The sequence below is a fragment of the Sinocyclocheilus rhinocerous genome, unplaced genomic scaffold, assembly GCF_001515625.1.
Source record: "Sinocyclocheilus rhinocerous isolate Xijiao unplaced genomic scaffold, SAMN03320098_v1.1 scaffold495, whole genome shotgun sequence".
NCBI classification, from domain to species: Eukaryota; Metazoa; Chordata; class Actinopteri; order Cypriniformes; family Cyprinidae; genus Sinocyclocheilus; species Sinocyclocheilus rhinocerous.
This window is the reverse complement of record NW_015629560.1, coordinates 966,186-987,826: the sequence shown is the minus strand read 5'-3', so window position 1 is coordinate 987,826 and position 21,641 is coordinate 966,186. Positions and strand designations below refer to the sequence as shown.

The 21,641-nt window shown below is 38.1% G+C and overlaps 1 protein-coding gene across 1 annotated transcript in view; it reads right to left on the bottom strand.

Annotated features, from left to right (window-relative positions):
* Nucleotides 1-2,440: 2,440 nt before the first annotated feature.
* exoc5 (exocyst complex component 5) overlaps nt 2,441-21,641 on the bottom strand; it is a 28,249-nt gene continuing 9,048 nt past the window's right edge. Inside the window, exons 3-18 of the mRNA XM_016551275.1 lie at nt 17,959-18,106; nt 17,630-17,824; nt 14,983-15,047; nt 12,367-12,395; nt 12,166-12,275; nt 12,018-12,062; nt 11,752-11,892; nt 11,049-11,131; nt 10,673-10,882; nt 10,389-10,536; nt 10,164-10,272; nt 7,770-7,890; nt 7,574-7,660; nt 7,293-7,401; nt 6,929-7,144; nt 2,441-4,058 (exon numbers count right to left, since the gene is read on the bottom strand). Of these exons, the coding sequence (XP_016406761.1) occupies nt 3,870-4,058; nt 6,929-7,144; nt 7,293-7,401; nt 7,574-7,660; nt 7,770-7,890; nt 10,164-10,272; nt 10,389-10,536; nt 10,673-10,882; nt 11,049-11,131; nt 11,752-11,892; nt 12,018-12,062; nt 12,166-12,275; nt 12,367-12,395; nt 14,983-15,047; nt 17,630-17,824; nt 17,959-18,106 (2,005 nt within the window). The 3' untranslated portion in view covers nt 2,441-3,869. The remainder of the gene's footprint in view (nt 4,059-6,928; nt 7,145-7,292; nt 7,402-7,573; nt 7,661-7,769; nt 7,891-10,163; nt 10,273-10,388; nt 10,537-10,672; nt 10,883-11,048; nt 11,132-11,751; nt 11,893-12,017; nt 12,063-12,165; nt 12,276-12,366; nt 12,396-14,982; nt 15,048-17,629; nt 17,825-17,958; nt 18,107-21,641) is intronic.

Sequence of the window (21,641 nt, the reverse complement as noted above, 5' to 3'; positions counted from 1 at the left end):
GCATCATGACACTTCAAGTTGTAAGGACTTATACAATAACATCATAACACTTTATCAGTCATGACTAAGCAGAAATAGATATATGCCAAATCTATAATATTATATAGGTTTATGTCAATCATGAGGAATTCTGAATGCTTTTTAACCCTTGACAAATGTGAATATAATGTGTATATAATATTATGGATATGGAGTTCATAGAAATTGTGGCCGTGATTAGATCAGTTAAGTTTATCCATTGTTTTCCATGGTTTTAGGCAATCCCCATGTAATTTCTGTGTAATGACAATAGTTTGTGAATATTTATTTTTATCAGCAACACTCAGTGGGAGCATAAATTGACACTGAATTGCCAACATTGTCAACTGTGTTAATCCTTGTCAACTGTTACAGTTGACGGGTAACACAGTTGACATTTCAGCCACTAATAGGGTAGTCTATTCACCAGAGTTTTTGAGGTTATCTGTCTAACTGATTTGAAAATATGAATTTGGGGCTTTATAATGGGCGTACTGTGGGATGCTGCATGAAGGATGATACTTTTCTTTAACATAAATCCACAGTATGCTGAATTTAGTGTTATTCACCATCCTTACCAAAGTCATCCATCTCCAGAGATGTCCCCATCTTTTTTTTTGACGGATTAGTTCACCATGAAGGATGATACTTTTCTTTAACATAAATCCACAGTATGCTGAATTTAGTGTTATTCACCATCCTTACCAAAGTCATCCATCTCCAGAGATATCCCCATCTTTTTTTCTGACGGATTAGTTCACATTTAAAAGATTTATAACATAAAAACCACACATAACACAGTTGACAAAGTAACACAGTTGACAGGTAAGAATGAACTTAGTATCCATAAAGCATTTTAAACACACACATTATAATATATATTATAACGTTAATGAATATATTATATTATTATAAAGGTAAATTAAGTTTTATAAAGCATCATGACACTTCAAGTTGTAAGGACTTATACAATAACATCATAACACTTTATCAGTCATGACTAAGCAGAAATAGATATATGCCAAATCTATAATATTATATAGGTTTATGTCAATCATGAGGAATTCTGAATGCTTTTTAACCCTTGACAAATGTGAATATAATGTGTATATAATATTATGGATATGGAGTTCATAGAAATTGTGGCCGTGATTAGATCAGTTAAGTTTATCCATTGTTTTCCATGGTTTTAGGCAATTCCTATGTAATTTCTGTGTAATGACAATAGTTTGTGAATATTTATTTTTATCAACAACACTCAGTGGGAGCATAAATTGACACTGAATTGCCAACATTGTCAACTGTGTTAATCCTTGTCAACTGTTACAGTTGACGGGTAACACAGTTGACATTTCAGCCACTAATAGGGTCTTGTGCAAACTGCTGACCTTGGAATAGTTAGTACATGACCTTGATTAACTTTTGTTTTTATATTCTTTCTCTACATATTCATAAATATAACATGTGACGCAAGTTCACCAGAACATGTTGATAACACAGTTGACAGTCAATTAATCTACTCTATGTGCAGACAATAATCTAGATAAAATATTGAAGAGGAGAAGTCTTCAAATTTCCCTCCAAAAAAAGGAAAATACATCACTGATGTTGGACATGTGACTTTGGAACAAACCATTGTTGATTTATAGGGGGTTTTATAGGGAGTAACACAGTTGACACTGATTTCTCGGACATACACAAAATGGATGATTTAATGTAGATGTAGGAGCAAAATATTTTTTAAAACACCTTTCTCATAATTTAATGATTATTTTGGACAAATATTTATAAGAAATATATACAGAAACATGCATTTTAGAGCTAATCTGAAGAGCAAAACCTCACATTTACCAAATTGGACTGCACAAAAACAGCAAATTCCAGTAAAGAATATGCCATTTTTGCAAGATAAAAGATGGATATCTGTTGAATTTTTGTATTAAATGAATTATAAATGTCCCCTGATATAAAAGTGATCATTGTTTGAAGTGAAAAGTTATTGAAAAATTTGTAAAATTGATAATAAGAGTCCATAGACATGACATGTACCCCTAATTATAGAATGACTCAACAATATTCATATGACATCTCTGAATGTGATGTTAGTCATTTTTGAAATCATGCTTTTATTCAAAATTGAAAAATAGACTTCTTTTATATAAAAAATTTACTGATTACCAATTAAAACAATATTCCCAGAACACATGGCTGGGGGAAAAAAAATGCAAAAATGGCAACATCTGCTCAAACCAAAGTAGTGAAATTATTTTAAATTCACCCATATGTTCACTTTATTATTTAATTATATTTTGGACAATGTTTTATCTAATTTATTAAGATATGATTTAGAAATGAAAATGTACTGCATAATAGTAGCCTAAAAACCATCTGGCATTGGAACCACCCTCAATAAAACGTCACATTGTTTCACACATTTTATTTTGGGAAATAATTGATTATAATGAGCAGCTTGTACACACGAATCAGCTCATATAGCATCATTTTGACAAATTCATTTTTGAAATCAGTACAGTATAACGGAATCAAGAATCAGACCATCCAATCCTTTCTAACAGTCTAACACCTAGGTCATTCCTAGAGGTCAAAGATCTTGACCCCTGCCTCTTCATCAGAGGTTAAGGGTTAAACTAGTCATATGACATTACTGCATTCAACACATCCCTGTCAGATGAAAGTGTCTTGGATTAAGGGTTTGTGACTGGTGGTAACACCCACATTTCTAATCACTGAGCTTCAGAATATCCATAGATATCAGAATTAAAAAAGTAAAGTCCTAATTGAGAATCAGATCATCAATCCTTAAGAAAAATTAAAACAATAGTATGTGACCTGAGCCCTTAGAAACCTCATACAACTATCAATGTGGCTTGCCTCGTGTATTTTTTATTAATTATGTTAATGCTATATCTATATATGCAAATTTTACTTCAATTTTAGTAAGCAGCAGGTTGTTAGCACAGATGCAATATTTTTCATTTACATCTCCAAAATAACTGTTGTTCATGTATGAAGTTAAATTTGAGCATTGGAAAGGTCAGCTTTGCAGGTTGCAGGGCAGCATATTGTTATTTTTTGACATAATTCAGCCTCAAACATCTCTAAATGAATCTTAAAATTAATGCACTCATGTTTAAAACCATTGAAGATGGTATTTTACGAGTATGAAATTATTTTAGAACAAAATTACCTTTCAAAGCATGGCTACATTTGTATAACACCTGCATTGTTCAGCTCAAAACAGTAATTGTCTTCTCTTTGAAGCCCTATATGTGCACAAGAGCCTGAGTGAAATGAGCTGGACAAACTCACTGATCCAAAGCAGCGTGCAGAACCACCCCTTTCTTCCAAGTAGAGCCACAGAGGATGGATTTGGCACAATCAAAATAAAAGCAAATAAAAAATGAGTCTCTTGACCACCCAAGTCCAGTGGCAGAATCATTCGAGTGGCCCACCTCAGTTCATCTATCTGAGATGATCATCCTCTCTCTATTAGAAGCAGAAGACACAGGGGAAAATGTACAAAACAGCCCTCTACCCTCATTATATATTCTTTTAAAATTATATCATAAACAAAATATGAGCAAAACACTACGCTTTATTAAAACCTGCATATAGAACAAAACACGCAACTTAAAATTGAGCAACCTGGGAAGTGTTGGGCTTGGAAACAGTTGCTCTTTTGTTCGTTTAACACAAAGTTTAATTTCCACACTGAATCACAGACAAAGACAGTTCAAAAGTCACTCAAGATTGGCCACTTGTGTTTCTCGCAGCTCTGAACGGACGGCAGTTCTGCCGGCTGTGCGGTAATTGGGCAGCCCTGCCAGTCATTAGCTGAAATGCCGTCCCAGTCGGGCTGAGCGATAGTCTACTCTCAGTTGGACGAAAGCGTGGAGGAGGTTCCTGTCAAGGTTGGTCAGCTGCTCTCCAGAGCACACCTGTTTGAGGTTGTCCGGGGCAACAACCAGGAGGTTACACAGAGCATGAAGCGTGTCGAAGAGCTGGAGCACAAGAGGAACCTGTGGAGGATTTTCATGCAGCTGTTAGTCTTAACACTTTTGTGCTTATATTTGGAAAAGTAAAAACGGTTGAAATTATCCATTTATCAATGAAAATAATTCACAATGCTGTTCATTAACACCACACACATAAATATTGACTTTCCTGCAGAGGTTGACTATTTCCTAAGCAAGAAGTTTCATTGCTGGTTGGTTGCAGAGGAGAAACGGATTAATTTCTCTCATTATTGGTAATTTGAATTCTCTTTAATTAAAAAAACAAACAAACAAACAATTTTTTTTTCAGATTTAAAAGAATAGCAATTATTTGAAAAAGAAATCTTTTCCAACATTTTATAATGTCTAATGAATCCCTGCTAAATAAAACTATTCATTTCTTTAATTAATTAATTAATTAATTTTTTTAATCTAAAAGTATTAAATGAATGTTTGTGTAACCAATTTACACAAAATATTAAGAAGCAAAAACTGTTTTTAGTAATTAGTTGCATATATTTTTGGCCAAGAACCATTAACAAATAAACATTATAACCTCTTGGTGCTTGAAAGTTTATGAACCCTTTAGAATTTTCTATATTTCTGGATTAATATGACCCAAAACATCATCAGATTTTCACACAAGTCCTGAAAGTAGACAAAGAGAAGCCAATCAAACAAACGAGAAAAAAATATATACTTTGTCATTTATTAATTGAGAGAAATGATCCAGTGTTACATATCTGTGAGTGGCAAAAATATGTGAATCTTTGCTTTCAGTATTTGGTGTGACCCCCTTTTCCAGCAATAACTGCAGCTAAATGTTTCTTGTAACTGCTGATCAGTCATTAACAACGAACGGCTTGTAGGAATTTTAGCCCATTCCTCAGTACAGAACCACTTCAACTCTGTGATGTTGGTGGGTTTCCTCCTATGAACCGCTTGCTTCAGGTCCTTCCACAACATTTCAATTGGATGGTCCGGACTTTGAATAGGCCAGTCCAAAACATTAACTTTATTCTTTTTAACCATTCTTGTGTGGAATGACTTGTGTGCTTGTGGTCGTTGTCTTGCTGCATGGCCCACTTTCTCTTCAGATTCAGTTCTCCAAACAGATGTCCTGACATTTTCCTCCAGAACTTAGTGGTATATTTCAGAAATCATTGTTCCATCAATGATGGCTAGCCATCCTGGCCCAGAAGCAGCAAAACAGGGCCAAACTATGATACGACCACCACCATGTTTCACAGATGGTTTAAGATTCTTATGCTTGAATGCAGTCTGTTCTTTTCTCCAAACAGAACACAGGCGGGGCATAGAGGAGAGACAATAATGTACAGTATGTGGAAAATAATGTGTTTTTTGAACCTTAAACCGCATAAACACATTTCATTACACCAAATACACAAAATAATGCTCTTTTTAGCAACATCATATGACCCCTTTAAACCAAAAAGTTTCATTTTGGTCTCATCTGTCCACAAAACATTTCTCCAATAACCCTATGGCTTGTCCACATGACAGACAGACATGCAGACGGGCAGCACTGTTCTTTTTGGAGAGGAGTGGCTTTCTCCTTGCAACTCTTGTCATGCACACCATGGTTGTTCAGTGTTCTCCTGATGGTGGACTCATAAACATTAACATCAGCCAATGTGAGAAAGACCTTTAGTTGCTTAGAAGTTACCCTGGGTTCCTTTGCAACCTCTTGAGTTTCCTCCATTTGTACACAATCTGTAGATTTGTGGAGTCCAAACACTTTAGAGATGGCTTTGCAAACTTTTCTAGCCTGATGAGCAACAGCAACTCTTTTTCTGAGGTCCTCAGAGATCTCCTTTGTTCATGCCATGATACACTTCCACAAACATGATCAAACTTTGATAGATCCCTGTTCTTTAAATAAAACAGGACATGCACTGACACCTGATAGTCATCTCACTGATTAAAAACACCTCTGAACAGATGGACTCTAATTTCACCTTCAAATTAACTGCTAATCCTAGAGATTTACATACTTTTGACACTCACAGATATGTAATACTGGATCATTTTTCAAGAAAATATTTTTTGTCTCATTTGTTTGATTGGGTTCTCCTTGTCTACTTTCAGGAAAATCTGATAGTGTTTTGGGTCATATTTATGCAGAAATATAGAAAATTCTAAAAGAATCACAAACTTTCAAGCAGCACTGTGTATATATATATATATATATATATATAATTAAGGCATCACCACACATGAAATCCGCTATAGAAAAAGAGTATACTGTTTAAATTTGTAATCAATAAAGTAAAATATTTAGAGCCTTCTATCTCATTTTACCATATATAAATTAATTTAAATTCAGATTTTCCTCTCATAATCTATGCATAAGACGTGAAAAACCTTCCCAGATGGATCTGGTTATAATACAAAACCAAAGTTGTTTGTTCTTTCGTGCCACGCAATCATGTTTGAGCTTCCATTAGAACCAATAAGGTTGGTGCATGTCAAGCACTTACAGTTGAGCTTTTACTGTATTTGATAAGCTCTATATATGTGCACAAATCAATGCTTATACGTGAATAAAAGCCTAAATTAAATCTTTCCAGATCTCCTATTCAAGTAATCATGTCTCTTCAAAAGACTTTGATTAAACTGCAAGATTAAAATTATTTATTTTTTACAATGTCTTTACGAATCTTTTGAAGCATTAATTTTTGGGGAAATGGATATTCAATGGAGGGACAGAAATCTCTCAGGTTTTGTAAAAAAATATGTGTAAAAATTTGTGTTTCGAAGATAGATGAAAGTCAGGTTTGGAATAACATTAGGATGAGTAATTGATAGAATTACAAAAAAAAATTACATAATGCCACGAGGTTGCAAAAATAAGACCTTCGACCTTTCCTTACCCTGAAATCTTTGGCGGAGCGGCGGTATTCTGCCACATCACAGATGGCTAGCATACCACCCATGGAGCTGTAGCTGAACTGCTGCAGGTGCTCGTGGATCAGCCTATGGAACCGCACTCCCAGCTCAGTCAAAACCGTGTCCACATTTTTACCATCCATGGACCGTCGCACACGCTCCACTTGCTTGCTCACATAGGCACACACCTTTGAGCACGCCTTGAAGAAAGAGCACAGGAAAGATCAGGCAGAATATGGCTACTAATACTAAAAATACTTCTCAAGTATGTTAATGTTATTCAGAGAACCTTTTCATTGCGCTAATGTAAGATTCACAAGACAATTATTATAGAGTACAAGTTCTTACTGTAGTGTACTGTATCATGACATTGTTCTCATCTTCTGGCTTGAAGTCTGTTTTCTTCTGTTCAGTCGCCAGGATGTGCTTCATCTGGCCTATCATGCAATTTAGTGTCCTAAAAACAAGGAAACATAAGAAAAGGTCACAGAAACTGCATTTAATGGCAATGAAGTTGTCAAAGATACACTTTGATTTAGACAAAGTTTATGATTAATTATTCATATTTCCCCTTTGAGCTGATTCGCTACAGTTCCATTAAACAGAGTTTTCTGAAGTTTTGAACCAACCGATCAATCCCGGTGTCCAGCTTCACCTCCATCTGTTCAATCACCTCTTTCTTCTTGTGCAGGCACTCCGTCAGCTTAGGAGAGGAGCTACAGGGGTTAGAGTTCAAACAAATGTAATGGTAAAGACACCAGCCAGCGGTTGCAGAAGCAAAAGCAAAGAGACAGACGGTAGTGAAACAAAGTCGGTCAAACTTACCTAATAAGAGGCATAAGATGATCGTTAAACTGCTTGTCAAAGAGGTGAAAGATTGTGTTGGCCTGCTGAACCACATCCAAAAAGTAAAGGTTGGCATTTTTGGCATCCGCAGATGGGATGGCTGTGCAAGTCAAAAGACAAAAATGAAAGTATTGGCATGTGAAGTCCATTTCAGATTCATTAATTTGATTTGATGTGTTTGATTAGAGGTGGAACCAACACTTCTTTCAAGTCATGTAACAATGATCATATTTAACTCTTGAACAGAATCACAATGTTGTAGTGAGAAATTTCAAATGAACTCTCATTGCCTCTTTTGGTTTGATTTTTGTGAACGCAAAGCACTACGGTTCACTTACACATAATAATAGTTTAGTACATAAACCCAATGGCGCACAGCTACACCGGAACACACTTGGGGATTAAGGAATCTTCTTCCTGTGGTCGCCATGTATAGAACAACCTCAACATAAACCATGTGACCCATGACTAGCTGACAAGACTAAACTAAACTGCACAAACCAGGCACTCTGTAAAAAAATATTTTTGTAGAATTACATGTAAATGAATTACACATCTAATGAGTTTCATTTGGTTTTCATTATGTTGCACTAAAAAGAAAACATTTTTTAGATCATTGTGTGTCAATTTTACTTCAAACTCATTTAAACCAAGGCTGTAATAGCTTTACATTTTTCATGTTTTTCCAGTACATTATAGTTTTTAATTTAGTTTTTATATTAAACCCCTTAACTGTCACCCCCCATTTTTTAAAATAGGCATGAAAGTGCACTATCCAAACTTAAATTGTTGTAATTTATAAACACTTTGGAATACATACCTAAGGTTGGTCTCTTTTTAAAGAAGAAAATCAGCAGATTATTGCAAAAGTATTGTTTTTTCCAAAAAATTAAAGTATCAAAACGTTATAGAAGTTTAAATTTACTGTAAATAAAATGCACTATATTAATTTAATTTTATATTTAATAAATATTTTACATAACAGGTTTTACTCTAAAATTGGTATAAAATTAAAGCCTCATGTCTAAATAAGTTATGTTCCAAATTTGAAGTTGATATGAAAAAAAATTGAGGTTCCTGTGAGATTTTATTTAGGGCGTTATACCACAAACAGCCACCGGGTGCCATCCAAACTCCATTGAATTTTTTTAATGCATTTTTCTGTCACAAATGTCTACATTTCTCTGTCAATATTACTTCTATCTCAAATATAACCACCATATATGGAATCCTGAGACTCAGACCTTTCCAATGATATGTTTTTTTGTCAAGATTATAAAAAGGTTTGATTCTAAAAGACCGTAATTCATTTTGTAATATGTCACTTGACACTGCCCACTAAGGGGGAGGAGACCGCCAAAATATTTTAAAGTACCATTTCCATGGTAACGCAATGTCTGATTTCAAAATGAAAATGAATGATCACAGGATGAATCTTGGGCTTCTAAGCTTTCAAATGATATATAATTTATGATGATTACGAAAGATTTGATAGAGAAAAAGGACAACAACAAAAAAAGAGCGCCAAGCGTCCCACAGGTGGGACGGTGACAGTTATGGGGTTTTAAAGGATAAAAGGAGACTGGGTGAAAATATGTTTTTTGTGCAATAGACTGTACACAGTATCTGGACTCCCTTAATTTGTAAATAACAGTTCACAGTCACACTCAACAAATTTCTATGATTTCTCATGGGTTCATGGAGATCATTTGGTTAATGTTTTTTAAAACTTATTTTGATTCCTTTTCAGACTAATGCAATAATAAATCATTCGGACAATCTTGTGAACTTGTCTGGTTGGAACCACCCAACAAATCAATTTGCTTACAAATCAAAAATTCAAGCAAGTTTAGCTCTCTATAAGAGCAATATCTATCTGATTAAATATGTTAGAACAGAGCATAACTAGAATAACCTAAAGTACATACACAAAATAAATTTCCATTATTTTAATATTTTATTAATTCTCATGACTTTTCCAGACCTGAAAATTCCCTGATATATAGGTTTTTTTCTAGATGGATGTTTTTAACCATTTTAGAAAGCCATGTTAAGTTAAAAGAAGTTCAATCTTTTAAAAATGTCTCAGGCCTTACCTTTTTTCATTTAATTGCCCTGAGCCTTGTGTTCGGCTTTGCATCTTGTGTTTGGCTTTTCTCCAAAATGGTAGTAATTCTCAGAATTTTTGCAATAATTTTCCAGTCATTTTTTATTTTGGTTAATGCATTTTTTAATGAAAAGTTTTTAAAAATAAAATTTTCAACCTGTTCAGTTTAGTTTACAATAATAACCTTGATTTGGACAAACTTGTAATTACATTAGTGCAACATTTTATTATGAACTGTTCTGTGTTGTAGATGGTGTTTACCATACCTGACAGCCCAATCTCAAGGGCGTAGTCTATATGGTCCACACACAGATACTCCACCAAAAGCAAGAAAATGGAGAAGGCATTTTTTGGTAGATCTGCTGGGTCTGACAACTGCAACAGTAACAGAAAGAGGGTCTATCATGCTAATGTTTACAGCCCACAACTTCCAACAGAAACAAAAGCCTAGAGATGTTTTTGTACTAAAGCAGTGCTTAAAATTCTTATACCTTGTTGCATCTCTCAAAGGCATGTCGGGTTTCCTGCAGCAGGTTGACTACAACCTCTTGCGAGAGGAAAGTCTCTCCATGTGTGTCAATGCTGGGTCCCAAAGGCAGGTTAGTGCGTTGTCTGATCCTCTCTTTTAGCTCCTGGATGCTGTCAAAATGTGTAGAAGAGATGGCAGTAATGGTAAGAAATCTATCAAAGACATGTATTTGACAAAACACCTCTAAGTTTTCAGAGTGACTTTGGAAAAAGAATGGGAAAACCAAACAAACCAACACTTCCTCACCTTCCAGTGCCTACAGGTCGTTTTTGGTGGTTCTTAGAGTCGTAATAGCGCTGAAGAATCATGCCACTGCGGTTTTGCAGATATTGTCGCTCCATGTCTATGTAGCTCTCCAGATAACAGGAGAATATATTCTTTATCAGCTTAGATAGAAACGTGTGCTTGTCTGAGCCCAAGTTAAAGTCTGAGAGTTTAGCAGCCAGTGCCGTTGTCCTGAAAAACAAATGAGTTATGACAGTTCAAAGCTGGTGTTCAGTTAAGAACATTAATTTGACATATATTTGAGAGTTTGAACCAATTCAGACAAGACAAAAACAGTGTTTGATGAGAGCAAAGTCAACAATTGTAATAATTAATAATAATGAAAACTGATTGATACCGTGTATAGAGGTCATAGAGGTTCTTGAGGTATTGCTCCACATCAGAGTTGCGGGTTTCATCTAGTCTTTCTTTGACATGAGCCTAAAATCATAAAACAGACAATATGAGCCATTCCCACATGTATTTTTGTTTGCGCTCTTTAAGCACCACCATGTTTCTATTTACAACATGTTTTTGCAGCATTGATCATTGTAGCCAACCAATCAACAAACTGTAAACATGATGTAAATAAGACATTTAATGTGCAGGGTAGATAGCTTTTATAATTATAATGGGAGTTTTTGTGAGAATGCAGAGCTCAGTCACTGAGCTCATGCTTAACTGAAGTGATTAACCATGGTAACCGATGGGAAAATCTGATTGGAGTGTGAAGGCAGATTAATTGAGCTGCCATCAGATTTTTATGTGTTCTGAAGAAAAAAGTGTGTAGTACATGCCTGTGCAAAACTCACAGCCATAATGCTTGGATATTTGCTAGTGTTAGCTACTGTGTTCTGGTTAGTTGTTTATTGGCCCTCCCCAAGTTTGTACTATAACCTGGTTCCTAGATATAGCTTATGTCCCACTTTTAAATCTACAGTTTTTTTTAAAATTGTCCACCAGGCAAAATTTCATTTGTTCATGTCCCTTACATAAAGCACGAGCAACAGCCTAACCAAACACAGTTATACCATTTGTTAATGTGTACATGTGTTACGTACCTGTATCTTATTCTCAAAGATGCTCTGAATGAGTTTAGCCATGACAGTCTCTGGACTGCAGAAAACCTCTCCAACTTGTTTATTAACCCGCTGACACAGAATTGCAATGTCTTCAAATACATCATTCCGCATATACGCTCCCTACAAACACCAAAAGACACTGGTAGCATAACAGTACAAACACTGGGCCTAAGATAAAGTTCACTCTTGGTAGATAAATAAAACAGAAACACTAAATAGTCTCAGTCTCAGATTCAGTCTGGTACCTCTTGGCATTGCTTGATGTAGACATCCACACAGTGGGCATAACCCTATAACAAATAAGATAAGAAATAATAATTTCACATTATACAACAATGTCCAAAATAAAACTAGTATGATCCTAAGGGCTCTTCACTGTATCTCCCAACAAACCTTAAAATGTAGCAGGACTGCTGCCACCTCACGCATGCGCCCAATCTCTCCCCTTCGCTGAGCTGCTGTGAACTCCTGGATCAACTGACGCTCAAGGTCATGATATTTACCTTTCAAATAAACACAGGGCTTATGTTAACACTGCATATTTAGCCGATATGTAAATAACATTGTAGCCTTGTTTAGTCTACTGCTGCTTACTTGCTATCTTGGCCTTGACATCAGAAAATCTGAATAGGGACATAACAAGGAAAACAAGCATGGGAAAGAGAGAAGAACAGAGGTAATTAAAAAAAAACAATTTTTCAGTCCAAAACACTGCAGATGATCAGTGAGAGAATATCACAACAAAAATGTTTGAACTTTTGCTTAGATCTCAGACACAGTCAAAACAAACTATGTGAATAAAAAAGTTTTGGCCAATGCATTACCACATTTGCTTGCTTTGAATTTTGCCTGTTGTATTTTCTTCAAACTGAAGTTAAAATATTACAAAAGGCAGATGGGAGAAGTGTTTGGAAACCTGTTTGATGCAGAACTTGCACATTTCAGATTTAAGCCCAAAGTATACTTTGATTTTTAGATGTTCACTAGGGTTTACATAAAGTGCACATGCATAAATTTCGTCATCAAAACAGGACGCATGTAGGATTTTTCTAGGACTCTCAGGTTGCACGTGCAAATGTAATTTTTTTGTGCCATAATTATTTGTTTAGCAAGATGGCAACATCAGCCTGGGCTGTGTTGTTTCACAGTCGAAATGGAAGAGATGGAAAAACAACAGGTAAATAAATTAAATAAAAATACAATTATTTTATAGTATACATAAAAAATACAATGCTAATATTTTCATAATTTTTTACTTTTAATTTTTTGTATTAATTATCATTTTCAAACCTAAAATCAGTAAGCTTTTTTGGCGGGTTGCCGAGAAGTAATATATGCGCTGCTGGTTTTAGTGCTGCCAAGTGAAAAGCGTCAGTGAATGAAAAGTCATAGTTTTGCGTTTTGCTGTGAAAGTAGCTAGATTTATGCTTTCAGTTCAAATGGAAATCTTACACAGTATAACAGTTAGTCGATCTAAAATGGTGATTGTGCATTAACAGCTGTCAACCATGTCAGTACGCAAATGAGCAGTCTGAACTTATTTACCCAGCGCATTTTTTATTTTGGTCGTACCTGTGCACTTGCTCACCAATTATGTGCACCCTTGGGAATAACAATAGAGGGCAGTGATGAGAAGTGCTTGCGTGAGAGGGTTAAGGAGTTCCTGCAACTCTAGTTTAAACAAGTACCGAGACATTATTATTGGTTATAACTAGGGATGTCAACGATTAATCGTCTAAACGATTAAAGATGGTCGATTAAGCAATTTCATTTTGGGGTGCGTGCGACTCGTGCGCAAAACACGTGCAAGCGGCTGTGAGTGACGGTGACGGAGCAGGACCTTTTGCGAAAATAATTCACTAATGTACTAATTACGCTATTAATGTGATCCAAACTTTAAAAGTAGGCTACATTAAAATAGAAACAATACAAAGTTCTTCAAGATGGAAAGCAATAGAAATTTAGTAACTGTCATGTTTAATTATAATTTCCACAGATAATTGTTTCATATCGGCACTGCGCTTTGACAGGGCTGCAGGACACGAGCAGGACATATAATTCATTCCTACAACTTCTTAATTCGTTCCTACGACTTATTAATTTGTGGCCACGGTCCATGTTTCATTCACTTGTTCCCTAGATAACCAATGATTTAACTACAATGAGGGAATTAATTAATAAGTCGTAGGAACTAATTCTTAATTCATGGCCACAAAATCTTTTATTTCCTCCCCGCATGTTTACCACAGTAAGAGATGTGAAAACAGTGATTAAAAGTGAATGACATGAAAATAAACCTGCGAAATTAGAGGGTAAGACGGTGAGGATTTGGCAAAAGAAATAATAAATATAAGGCTATTAATTTCGTGACCAACCGGTAAAACAGAACACAAAGCTTTGTACCTCACTTGTGTGATAATGCTCCCATAAAAATGTTTCCTATGAGTAAGTGTGTTTTGCCGTAGCACCGCCGGTGGTTGGAAGCGGTTCACTGAGCGCGTGGCACAGCCCCACGCGCCGAAGTTACGTTTGGGATTATTTTATTTTAAATGCCGATAATGTCAATTGCAAACATTGCGAATGTGTTTTAAATACAGTACAACAATGAGCACCATGAAACCATATAAAAAGACGCATTCAACGGTCTCCGTGACAGGATATGAAACAGCCAACAAAGTATAATGACCCCAAAGGTAAATACAGCGCACTTTCTTCATTTTATAAAATGATCATAATCACATCTATTCATTTTACAATCCAGCTACTAGCCTTTTATTTAGACTAAAAACCTCTTTCATTCGGGTGAGGAAGCTGGCATTTGCACATCTTGTCATGCCTGTGACTATATGCCACTGCAACAGATGCATTTTGCAGTATTAAGGTTAATGATTAATCATTAAATTGATCGTTAATTTAAACGCCGGTTGATCATGGGAATGATCGAAAATTTACATCTCTAGTTATAACGTCTGGAGAGAAACAGCACAGATACTGAACAAAGATTAAACTTTCTACTGTGCATGTCTTGAACGCCTGCATACTCTAGTACACTATTAAATGGAGTATACTTTTAAAGGCTATGTGTTACACTTAGTATACACATTAAACATGTCATCAGTGCTGTTTATATGATCTCCTGTACAGCACAACATTATTACACCATTCCCCAAGACTCCAATATGGCCTAGAATCCATCTGCAGGTCGCTTACCTATCAAACGGCAGCTCCTGAGCGATCAGGTGCAACTTCTGAATGATGTCTGCAGCTTCTTTTATCTGTTTGGGATGAGAACAGACCATGGTGAGAGTGGGAAAACGGTCACTACAGGACAGGCACCTCAACAGACAAACAGAGGCCAGAGGCAGCACTCTTAAATCTGGGGATCATCTTACGGTAAATCTGTCCCTCTCGTGTATGTCCCTCACTCTGCTTGTCCACCATGAGGATGATAAGAGTTAGCTCAGACCCGCACACCTGAACCTCATCATCATCAGACCTTAACCCCCATCCGTCAGCCGCTGCCCAACCAACACCTCACGCTTACTCATGACTATTAAGAATGGACTACAGCTAATCCCTTGGTAAATCACCTCCCATAATCTGTCCCCATAGGCAGGTAGGAGGTCTAGGCAAAAACAGGACCCTGACAAGAACCCCCCACCTCTCCCTTCAAACCCGATAGACGAGGAGAAGAAAAAGGCGATCCGAAAGGCCCTGCCGTCCACATATCCTCTGTTCCCACTCTCCTTTTCCTGCCTGCCTCAGCTAACATCATTATTGTGCTCCCGTGAGGTGGATCCATCCCTTTTCCGCTCTCCTCACCGAGGTTTTCTAAGTATCTGTCCCCCAGCTAAGATTAGCTAAATCCCATGTAAGTGATGTAGCCGTCTCCCAGCAGTAGGGGGTTTTACCGGCGCTTGTCTCCTCACTGCCTGGGCCCGGCCCTCCCTTTCACAGGGATTAACCCAGCCTTCATTCCTTCCATTTCCCTTCCCTCCTTTCCCCCCCTCAGCTATTCACCGGCAGCTCCTCTCACTTCCCCTCTTTTCTCTTCTGGTGGCGTGTACGTCTTGAGAAATATTGAAAAGTCTGGCGGGTATATTCCCACATGGCTCTCTGGAAGCATGTTGGTGGCCTAACGCTAATAGCATCAGAAGATGTAAGACTTGCCACCCAGGGTTGGTCACATCATTACCGAGTGACTTGAGAGATTAATTTATAAAGTGGCATTTCCAATTAAGCTGGCGTACATCAACATCTAAGCAGGCCACATATATTAGCCTCAGGCATCCATTATGGCAGTATGCATCACTGTTGCATACAAACAACATTTTATCGGCTTTTGTTGCAACAGTTGCTTCGGTTACAACTTCAACATGGGACCACTGTCTAGAAAGTCTAGTTTTCCCCAAAAATCTGATATCTATAGGCAACATGGATATACACCCACAGTTACTCAACTGGATCTGGCCTGTCATGAGTAGAGTTGCACCAGCTGTTCATAAGTTGTTACTTAAATTGGAACATAAAGCCCATGCTAAGGGTTAAGTAACTACTAGCTAGTTTGCAAATATGTCTGTACTTAATTCTGTTGCACCATTTAGTTCTTAAAGAGATTTTGTCATCATTTACTCACCCTCATGTCGTTCCAAACCTGTATGAGTTTCTTTCTTACATTGAACATAAAAAGATATTTTGAAGAATGCTGGTAATCAAACAGTTCCTGGTCCCCACTGACTTCCATAGTATTTTTTTCCCTACTATGGAAGTCAATAGGGACCAACAACTGGTTGGTTCTTCAAAATTCTTCAAAGTATCTTCTTTTGTGTTCAACATAAGAAAGAAACTTGGTTTGAAACAACATGAGGGTGAGTAAATGATGACAAAACTTTCATTTTTGGGTGAACTATTCTTTAAGGAAGAACGTAGCTAGTTGGCCGTAAGCTCTTTGTAAAGTAATGCAGTCGCATAATAACAGCATTTTCCTTCAATGATCCAATAGCAGCCTTCAAATTGTGAATGAATCTCAGTTTATCCTGTTAAAGTTTATTTTAACTTCAATTTTTTCTTTGCGTAACTAACAGTAAAAATAAGTTTCCATTGAAATATGATACTTAATAAGAATTTTATATGTAAATAAATTAAAAAACTATATGTAAGGAGCAATAAATAAATACTGATATAAAGCATAAGTGACATTTATTTACTAAAATTGATTTAATTTTAAACTAGTGTAAATGTCAACATAATCATTTATGTCTAAGTGACTGAAATCTGTCAGGTAACACATGAGCTTATGATGCAATTCCATCACTGCGTTTTATTCCAACCCTGATGTTTTCATAAATATTTACTTCATAAGCATAATTATGCTAATATAATAGTGCATATGTTATAATGTAGTGACCCTACACGTCGCAACTAACTTTCCACAGCTGGTGCAACCGGCCTCTCATTTATTTATTTTTGGCCTCTGACATGCCTAGTTATGAATAAATAAACAGCTCATCAGCTAAAATGGCATAATCTCCCACAAATGATGACGGAAAAGAGAAGCTATACCATACAAACATTTTACAACACAATTAACTGTTATCCTCAAAAGATGGCACATTCATGTACAACATTGTATGTCTGATGCCACACGACAACTGAATTTACTCAGCTCATGCCCATGATTCTGAATGATGTAGCTACACTTGAAATTAATTTTTTTCCCCACAGAAAATCAATGAAAACTTAGCCCAATATGTAATTGTAGCCCTTTGCATCATTTGTGGTTTGAATGTGGTCCTCTTGGCTTCTGAAGTTGAGTACTTAAGATGTAGTATTACTAGGCAGTCTCTCTAAATCTGACCTTGTCAGGATTGTTGAAGACATCACTGCGCAGTTCTCCATCCAGGAACTCGTTGAAGTATGTCATGAGTCTCTGAGCCTCCACTGCCCTCTGTCTTGGAGTATTAACACCTTCTAGCTGATCTCCCAGATGACATACCTTGGTGGCCACATAACTGATATGTTCATCCAACTCCTGGAAGTGCTGGAAGGCTACCTTTGAAACAAGCATAACAAGAAAGTGAAGGTTAAATGGAGTACATTTATAGGCACGTGTAATTTAATTCATGGTGAAGTAGCACATGGCTCCCCAAATGGTTCAAATAAATGCAAAATGTAAAAGCCACTGACTTGGTTGCTCCTCTGCAGGTCTTGGACCTTGTGGGCAAACTCCTTGGCTTCACGGTGACATTGCTGCTCCAACTTCTCCACCTTCCTTTGAATCCTTTCATCCAGCTGTTTTAGTTCCTCAATGTGGTTCACAAACTCTTCCAGCAACCTGGAACCAAAAACAAGTTCATGCAGTGCATGCATAGCCTACATTATTATGCAACGTTACCACTATCATTTATTATTCCATAAGCCTTGCAAGGCTTACATTTATGTTTGCCTTGTAATGGATAATAATAGATGCTTGGTGTCAACACTTTATTTCTGAGTATGCATGGACAGTACAGTATGTATGCTGAAAAAGGTGGGTTGATAAATCTGGGCGGTCATATGTTAGTGCGGTGGCAGTTTTGACATAACTGTGATACATTCTGAATGACCTATTTTTGAAGCTTGTTTAAAAGTTTGGGGTCAGTTAGTTTTTTCTCTTTTTTTAATTAAAACTTGCACTTGATCAAAAGTGCAAGTAAAGACTTTTATTCCATTTTCAAATTAATACTGTACTTTTGAACAGTAGTGTGTGTGTACAGAGCATATTGAACACTTTACTGTTAAAGTACTGTTTTCCATGTTACATTCCTTTCTGAGTGTATATGGTCTCAATATTAAAGGAATGGATGAGCTTAAATGTTATTAATAGGGCTGTCAGTCGATTAAAATTTTTAATCTAATTAATTATATGATGTGTCGATTAATTAATTGCAAATTAAATTTGACTGAGAAATACCCAGACAAATTAAAGCCATTATTTGTTTATTACACATAAGCATTTAGGCTACAATGGCCTAACATAAACTATGGAACATAAAAGAAGATAATTTGAGAAACATCTCAGTATTTTGTGTTCATACAATGAAAGTCACTGCAAAGCAAAACAGCTTTGTTACCAACAGTCTTTAAAATGCCTTCTTTTATGTTCCACAAAAGAAAGGTTAGAAAGGACATGAGGGGACATGAGTAAATGATGACAGAATTGTAATTTTTTGGGTGAACTATCCTTTTAACGTTTTTTATTTTTATTTTTTTTATGAAATTATACTCCAAATAAGAAACTAAATCTTCCAGCAGGTGGCGGTAAATGTCTTTATGAGTCATTAATTCATTCGATTCGTTCAAACAGCTGATTCATTCAGGAATGAAGTAAACGGCTCACTTTATGAATAGGCTATTGAATCATTGGTTCACATGATTCGTTCAAAACGCGGAATCATTCAGAAACTAAACACTGCTGTGTTTCTCAGAGATGCACAACAATTCTGTTAAGCACTCTTGTTATTTTTTCTCTTGCTGCTCGTGTGATATCGCTTATCCTATGACACAAATATTAAGACAAAAACTCATACAGGGGCATTTTTACACCACTATCTAGAATTTTATGGCATAACTGCATTTATGGAGTGTTTACCCTGCATCATATTTGTCAACAGTCAACTGTATGAAATGTAAGATGACGTACAGGTCAGGGGGCGGGGCCAACGTGTTAACTGCGATAAAATATTTTAACTGCGTTATTTATCATAACTAATTAAGTTAACACATTAAACTGACAGCCCTAGTTCCCCTTCAGGAACTCGAGCTGCGTCGAAATGCTACGGGAACGCCTTCAGCATGACCACGCTCTGAATCACATGTCTTATTTAGTGTTGTTTGTCCACTTATAAGCTCCATTATGTCAAAGCTTCAGTCAAAAGAAGCATTTGGGCGAGCAGGCAGCGTTCAGGCTGTGTGTTCCTCCCTGCCCATGCTATATTTCGGGTGGGGACACATACAGTTTGTGTTGTCTGCTTGGGAGCGAAGCACGCAGAGTCAGCTCTCGAGGGAGGCCTTCACTAGCGTTTCTCGCGGTGCCGGCCCGCTTTCGCCGAGGCGGAGCGGCGGCTGTGCTTGTGGGTTTTGCATATGGATCCAGTGGAGGGAATGTAGACGGGCGATTCCCTATCTTCTTCCTTAACCACCAGATCCGGCGCCCACTCTCGGGGTTTCGGAAGCCCGCACTGCGGTCCTTCCCCCCCGGGGAGAGGGCGCAACGCTCCACCTGTCTTTCTAAGAGGAGATTGATACGGAGGGCGTCGATGAGCTCGCCATTTGCACAAGCATTAGTTACACAAACATATTATGCCTAATATTATAATGAGCAGCATTAATGGGGCGGGGAGCTCGCGCAGTCGGCTCTCGGGGGCTGATTGTGCTTTTCCCACTGTTAAGCGCTCCGCTCTCGCCAGGCACGCTCCGAGGAGTGTGTCCGTGCCTGTGATCTTGCGATTCCGGTCCCGCTACTGCTGAGGCACGGCGGTCAAGAGAGTGATAGAAGGCCAGTCACTCACTGTCAAGCAGTTCCAGAAACTGTTGGGTCGGATGGCAGCTGCGTCCAACGTGATACCTTTTGGCCTGCTGTACATGAGACCCCTACAGTGGTGGCTCAAGACCAAGGGGTTCTCCCCGAGGGGAAACCCGCTTCGCATGCTCAAGGTCACGCGGAGGTGCCTATTTGCCTTATACAAGTGGAGGAAACCTTGGTTCTTGTCTCAGGGCCCGGTGCTGGGAGCTCCTTGTCGCCATGTAACGCTAGCGACGGACGTGTCCCTCACTGGTTGGGGAGCGGTCATGAGTGGCCGCTCGGCCCGCTGACTGTGGAGTGGACGCCATCTCAGTGGCACATCAATTGACGTGTTTCTAGCACGTCTCTTTTTTTAGAGAGTTTTTAGATTTCTTGGATGTAGCCATTGGATGTAGCCATTTGATAATAAAGGCTTTTTAATTCACAAGAGTGCCATGGTCATTCTGAAGTATTCTTTGATGGCGTGTTTCTAGCTTTGAAACACTTTCTCCCGGACCTAAGAGATCACCATGTGTTGGTGCGCACCGACAACACAGCGGTGGTCTCTTATATCAACCATCAAGGAGGTCTGCGTTCGCGCCCCCTGTACAGGCTGGCGCACCAGATCCTTGTGTGGACCTAGGGCAAACTCCTCTCGCTGAGAGCAGTTCACATTCCTGGGCATCTCAATGTGGGAGCAGACATCCTGTCGAGGCAGGGGCCGAGGCCTGGGTAATGGAGGCTTCATACAGAGGTGGTGAAGCAGATATGGAGATATTTGGCAGGCTCAGGTGAATCTGCTTGCGACTCGAGAGACATCGCACTGTCCCCTCTGGTTCTCTCTGACTCATTCAGCTCCACTGGGGCTGGATGCCATGGTACAGACGTGGCCGAGGTGTCGTCTGTACGCCTTTCCCCCGATCGCTCTGCTCCCGGGAGTTCTGGAGAGAGTGCGCTGGGATGGAGTCCGGCTGCTGTTAGTAGCCCCGTTCTGGCCGGGCCGATTATGGTTCTCATACCTGATTTCTCTTCCCGACGGCTCTCCATGGGAGATCCCCGTCAGGAGGGACCTCCTCTCACAGGCGGAGGGCATGTTATTTCACCCCCGCCCGGAGCTGTGGAAGTTATTGGTGTGGCCCCTGAGGGGGCACAACTAGTAGCTTCTGGTCTCTCAACTGAGGTTGTTGAGACCATCCTCCAATCCAGAGCTCCCTCAACGAGGAAACCGTACGCCTTGAAGTGGAGGTTTTTCACTTCTTGGTGCGGAGACCGCCAGCTAGACCCAGTTAACTGCCCGGTTGGTACAGTGCTGGAGTTCTTGCAGGCC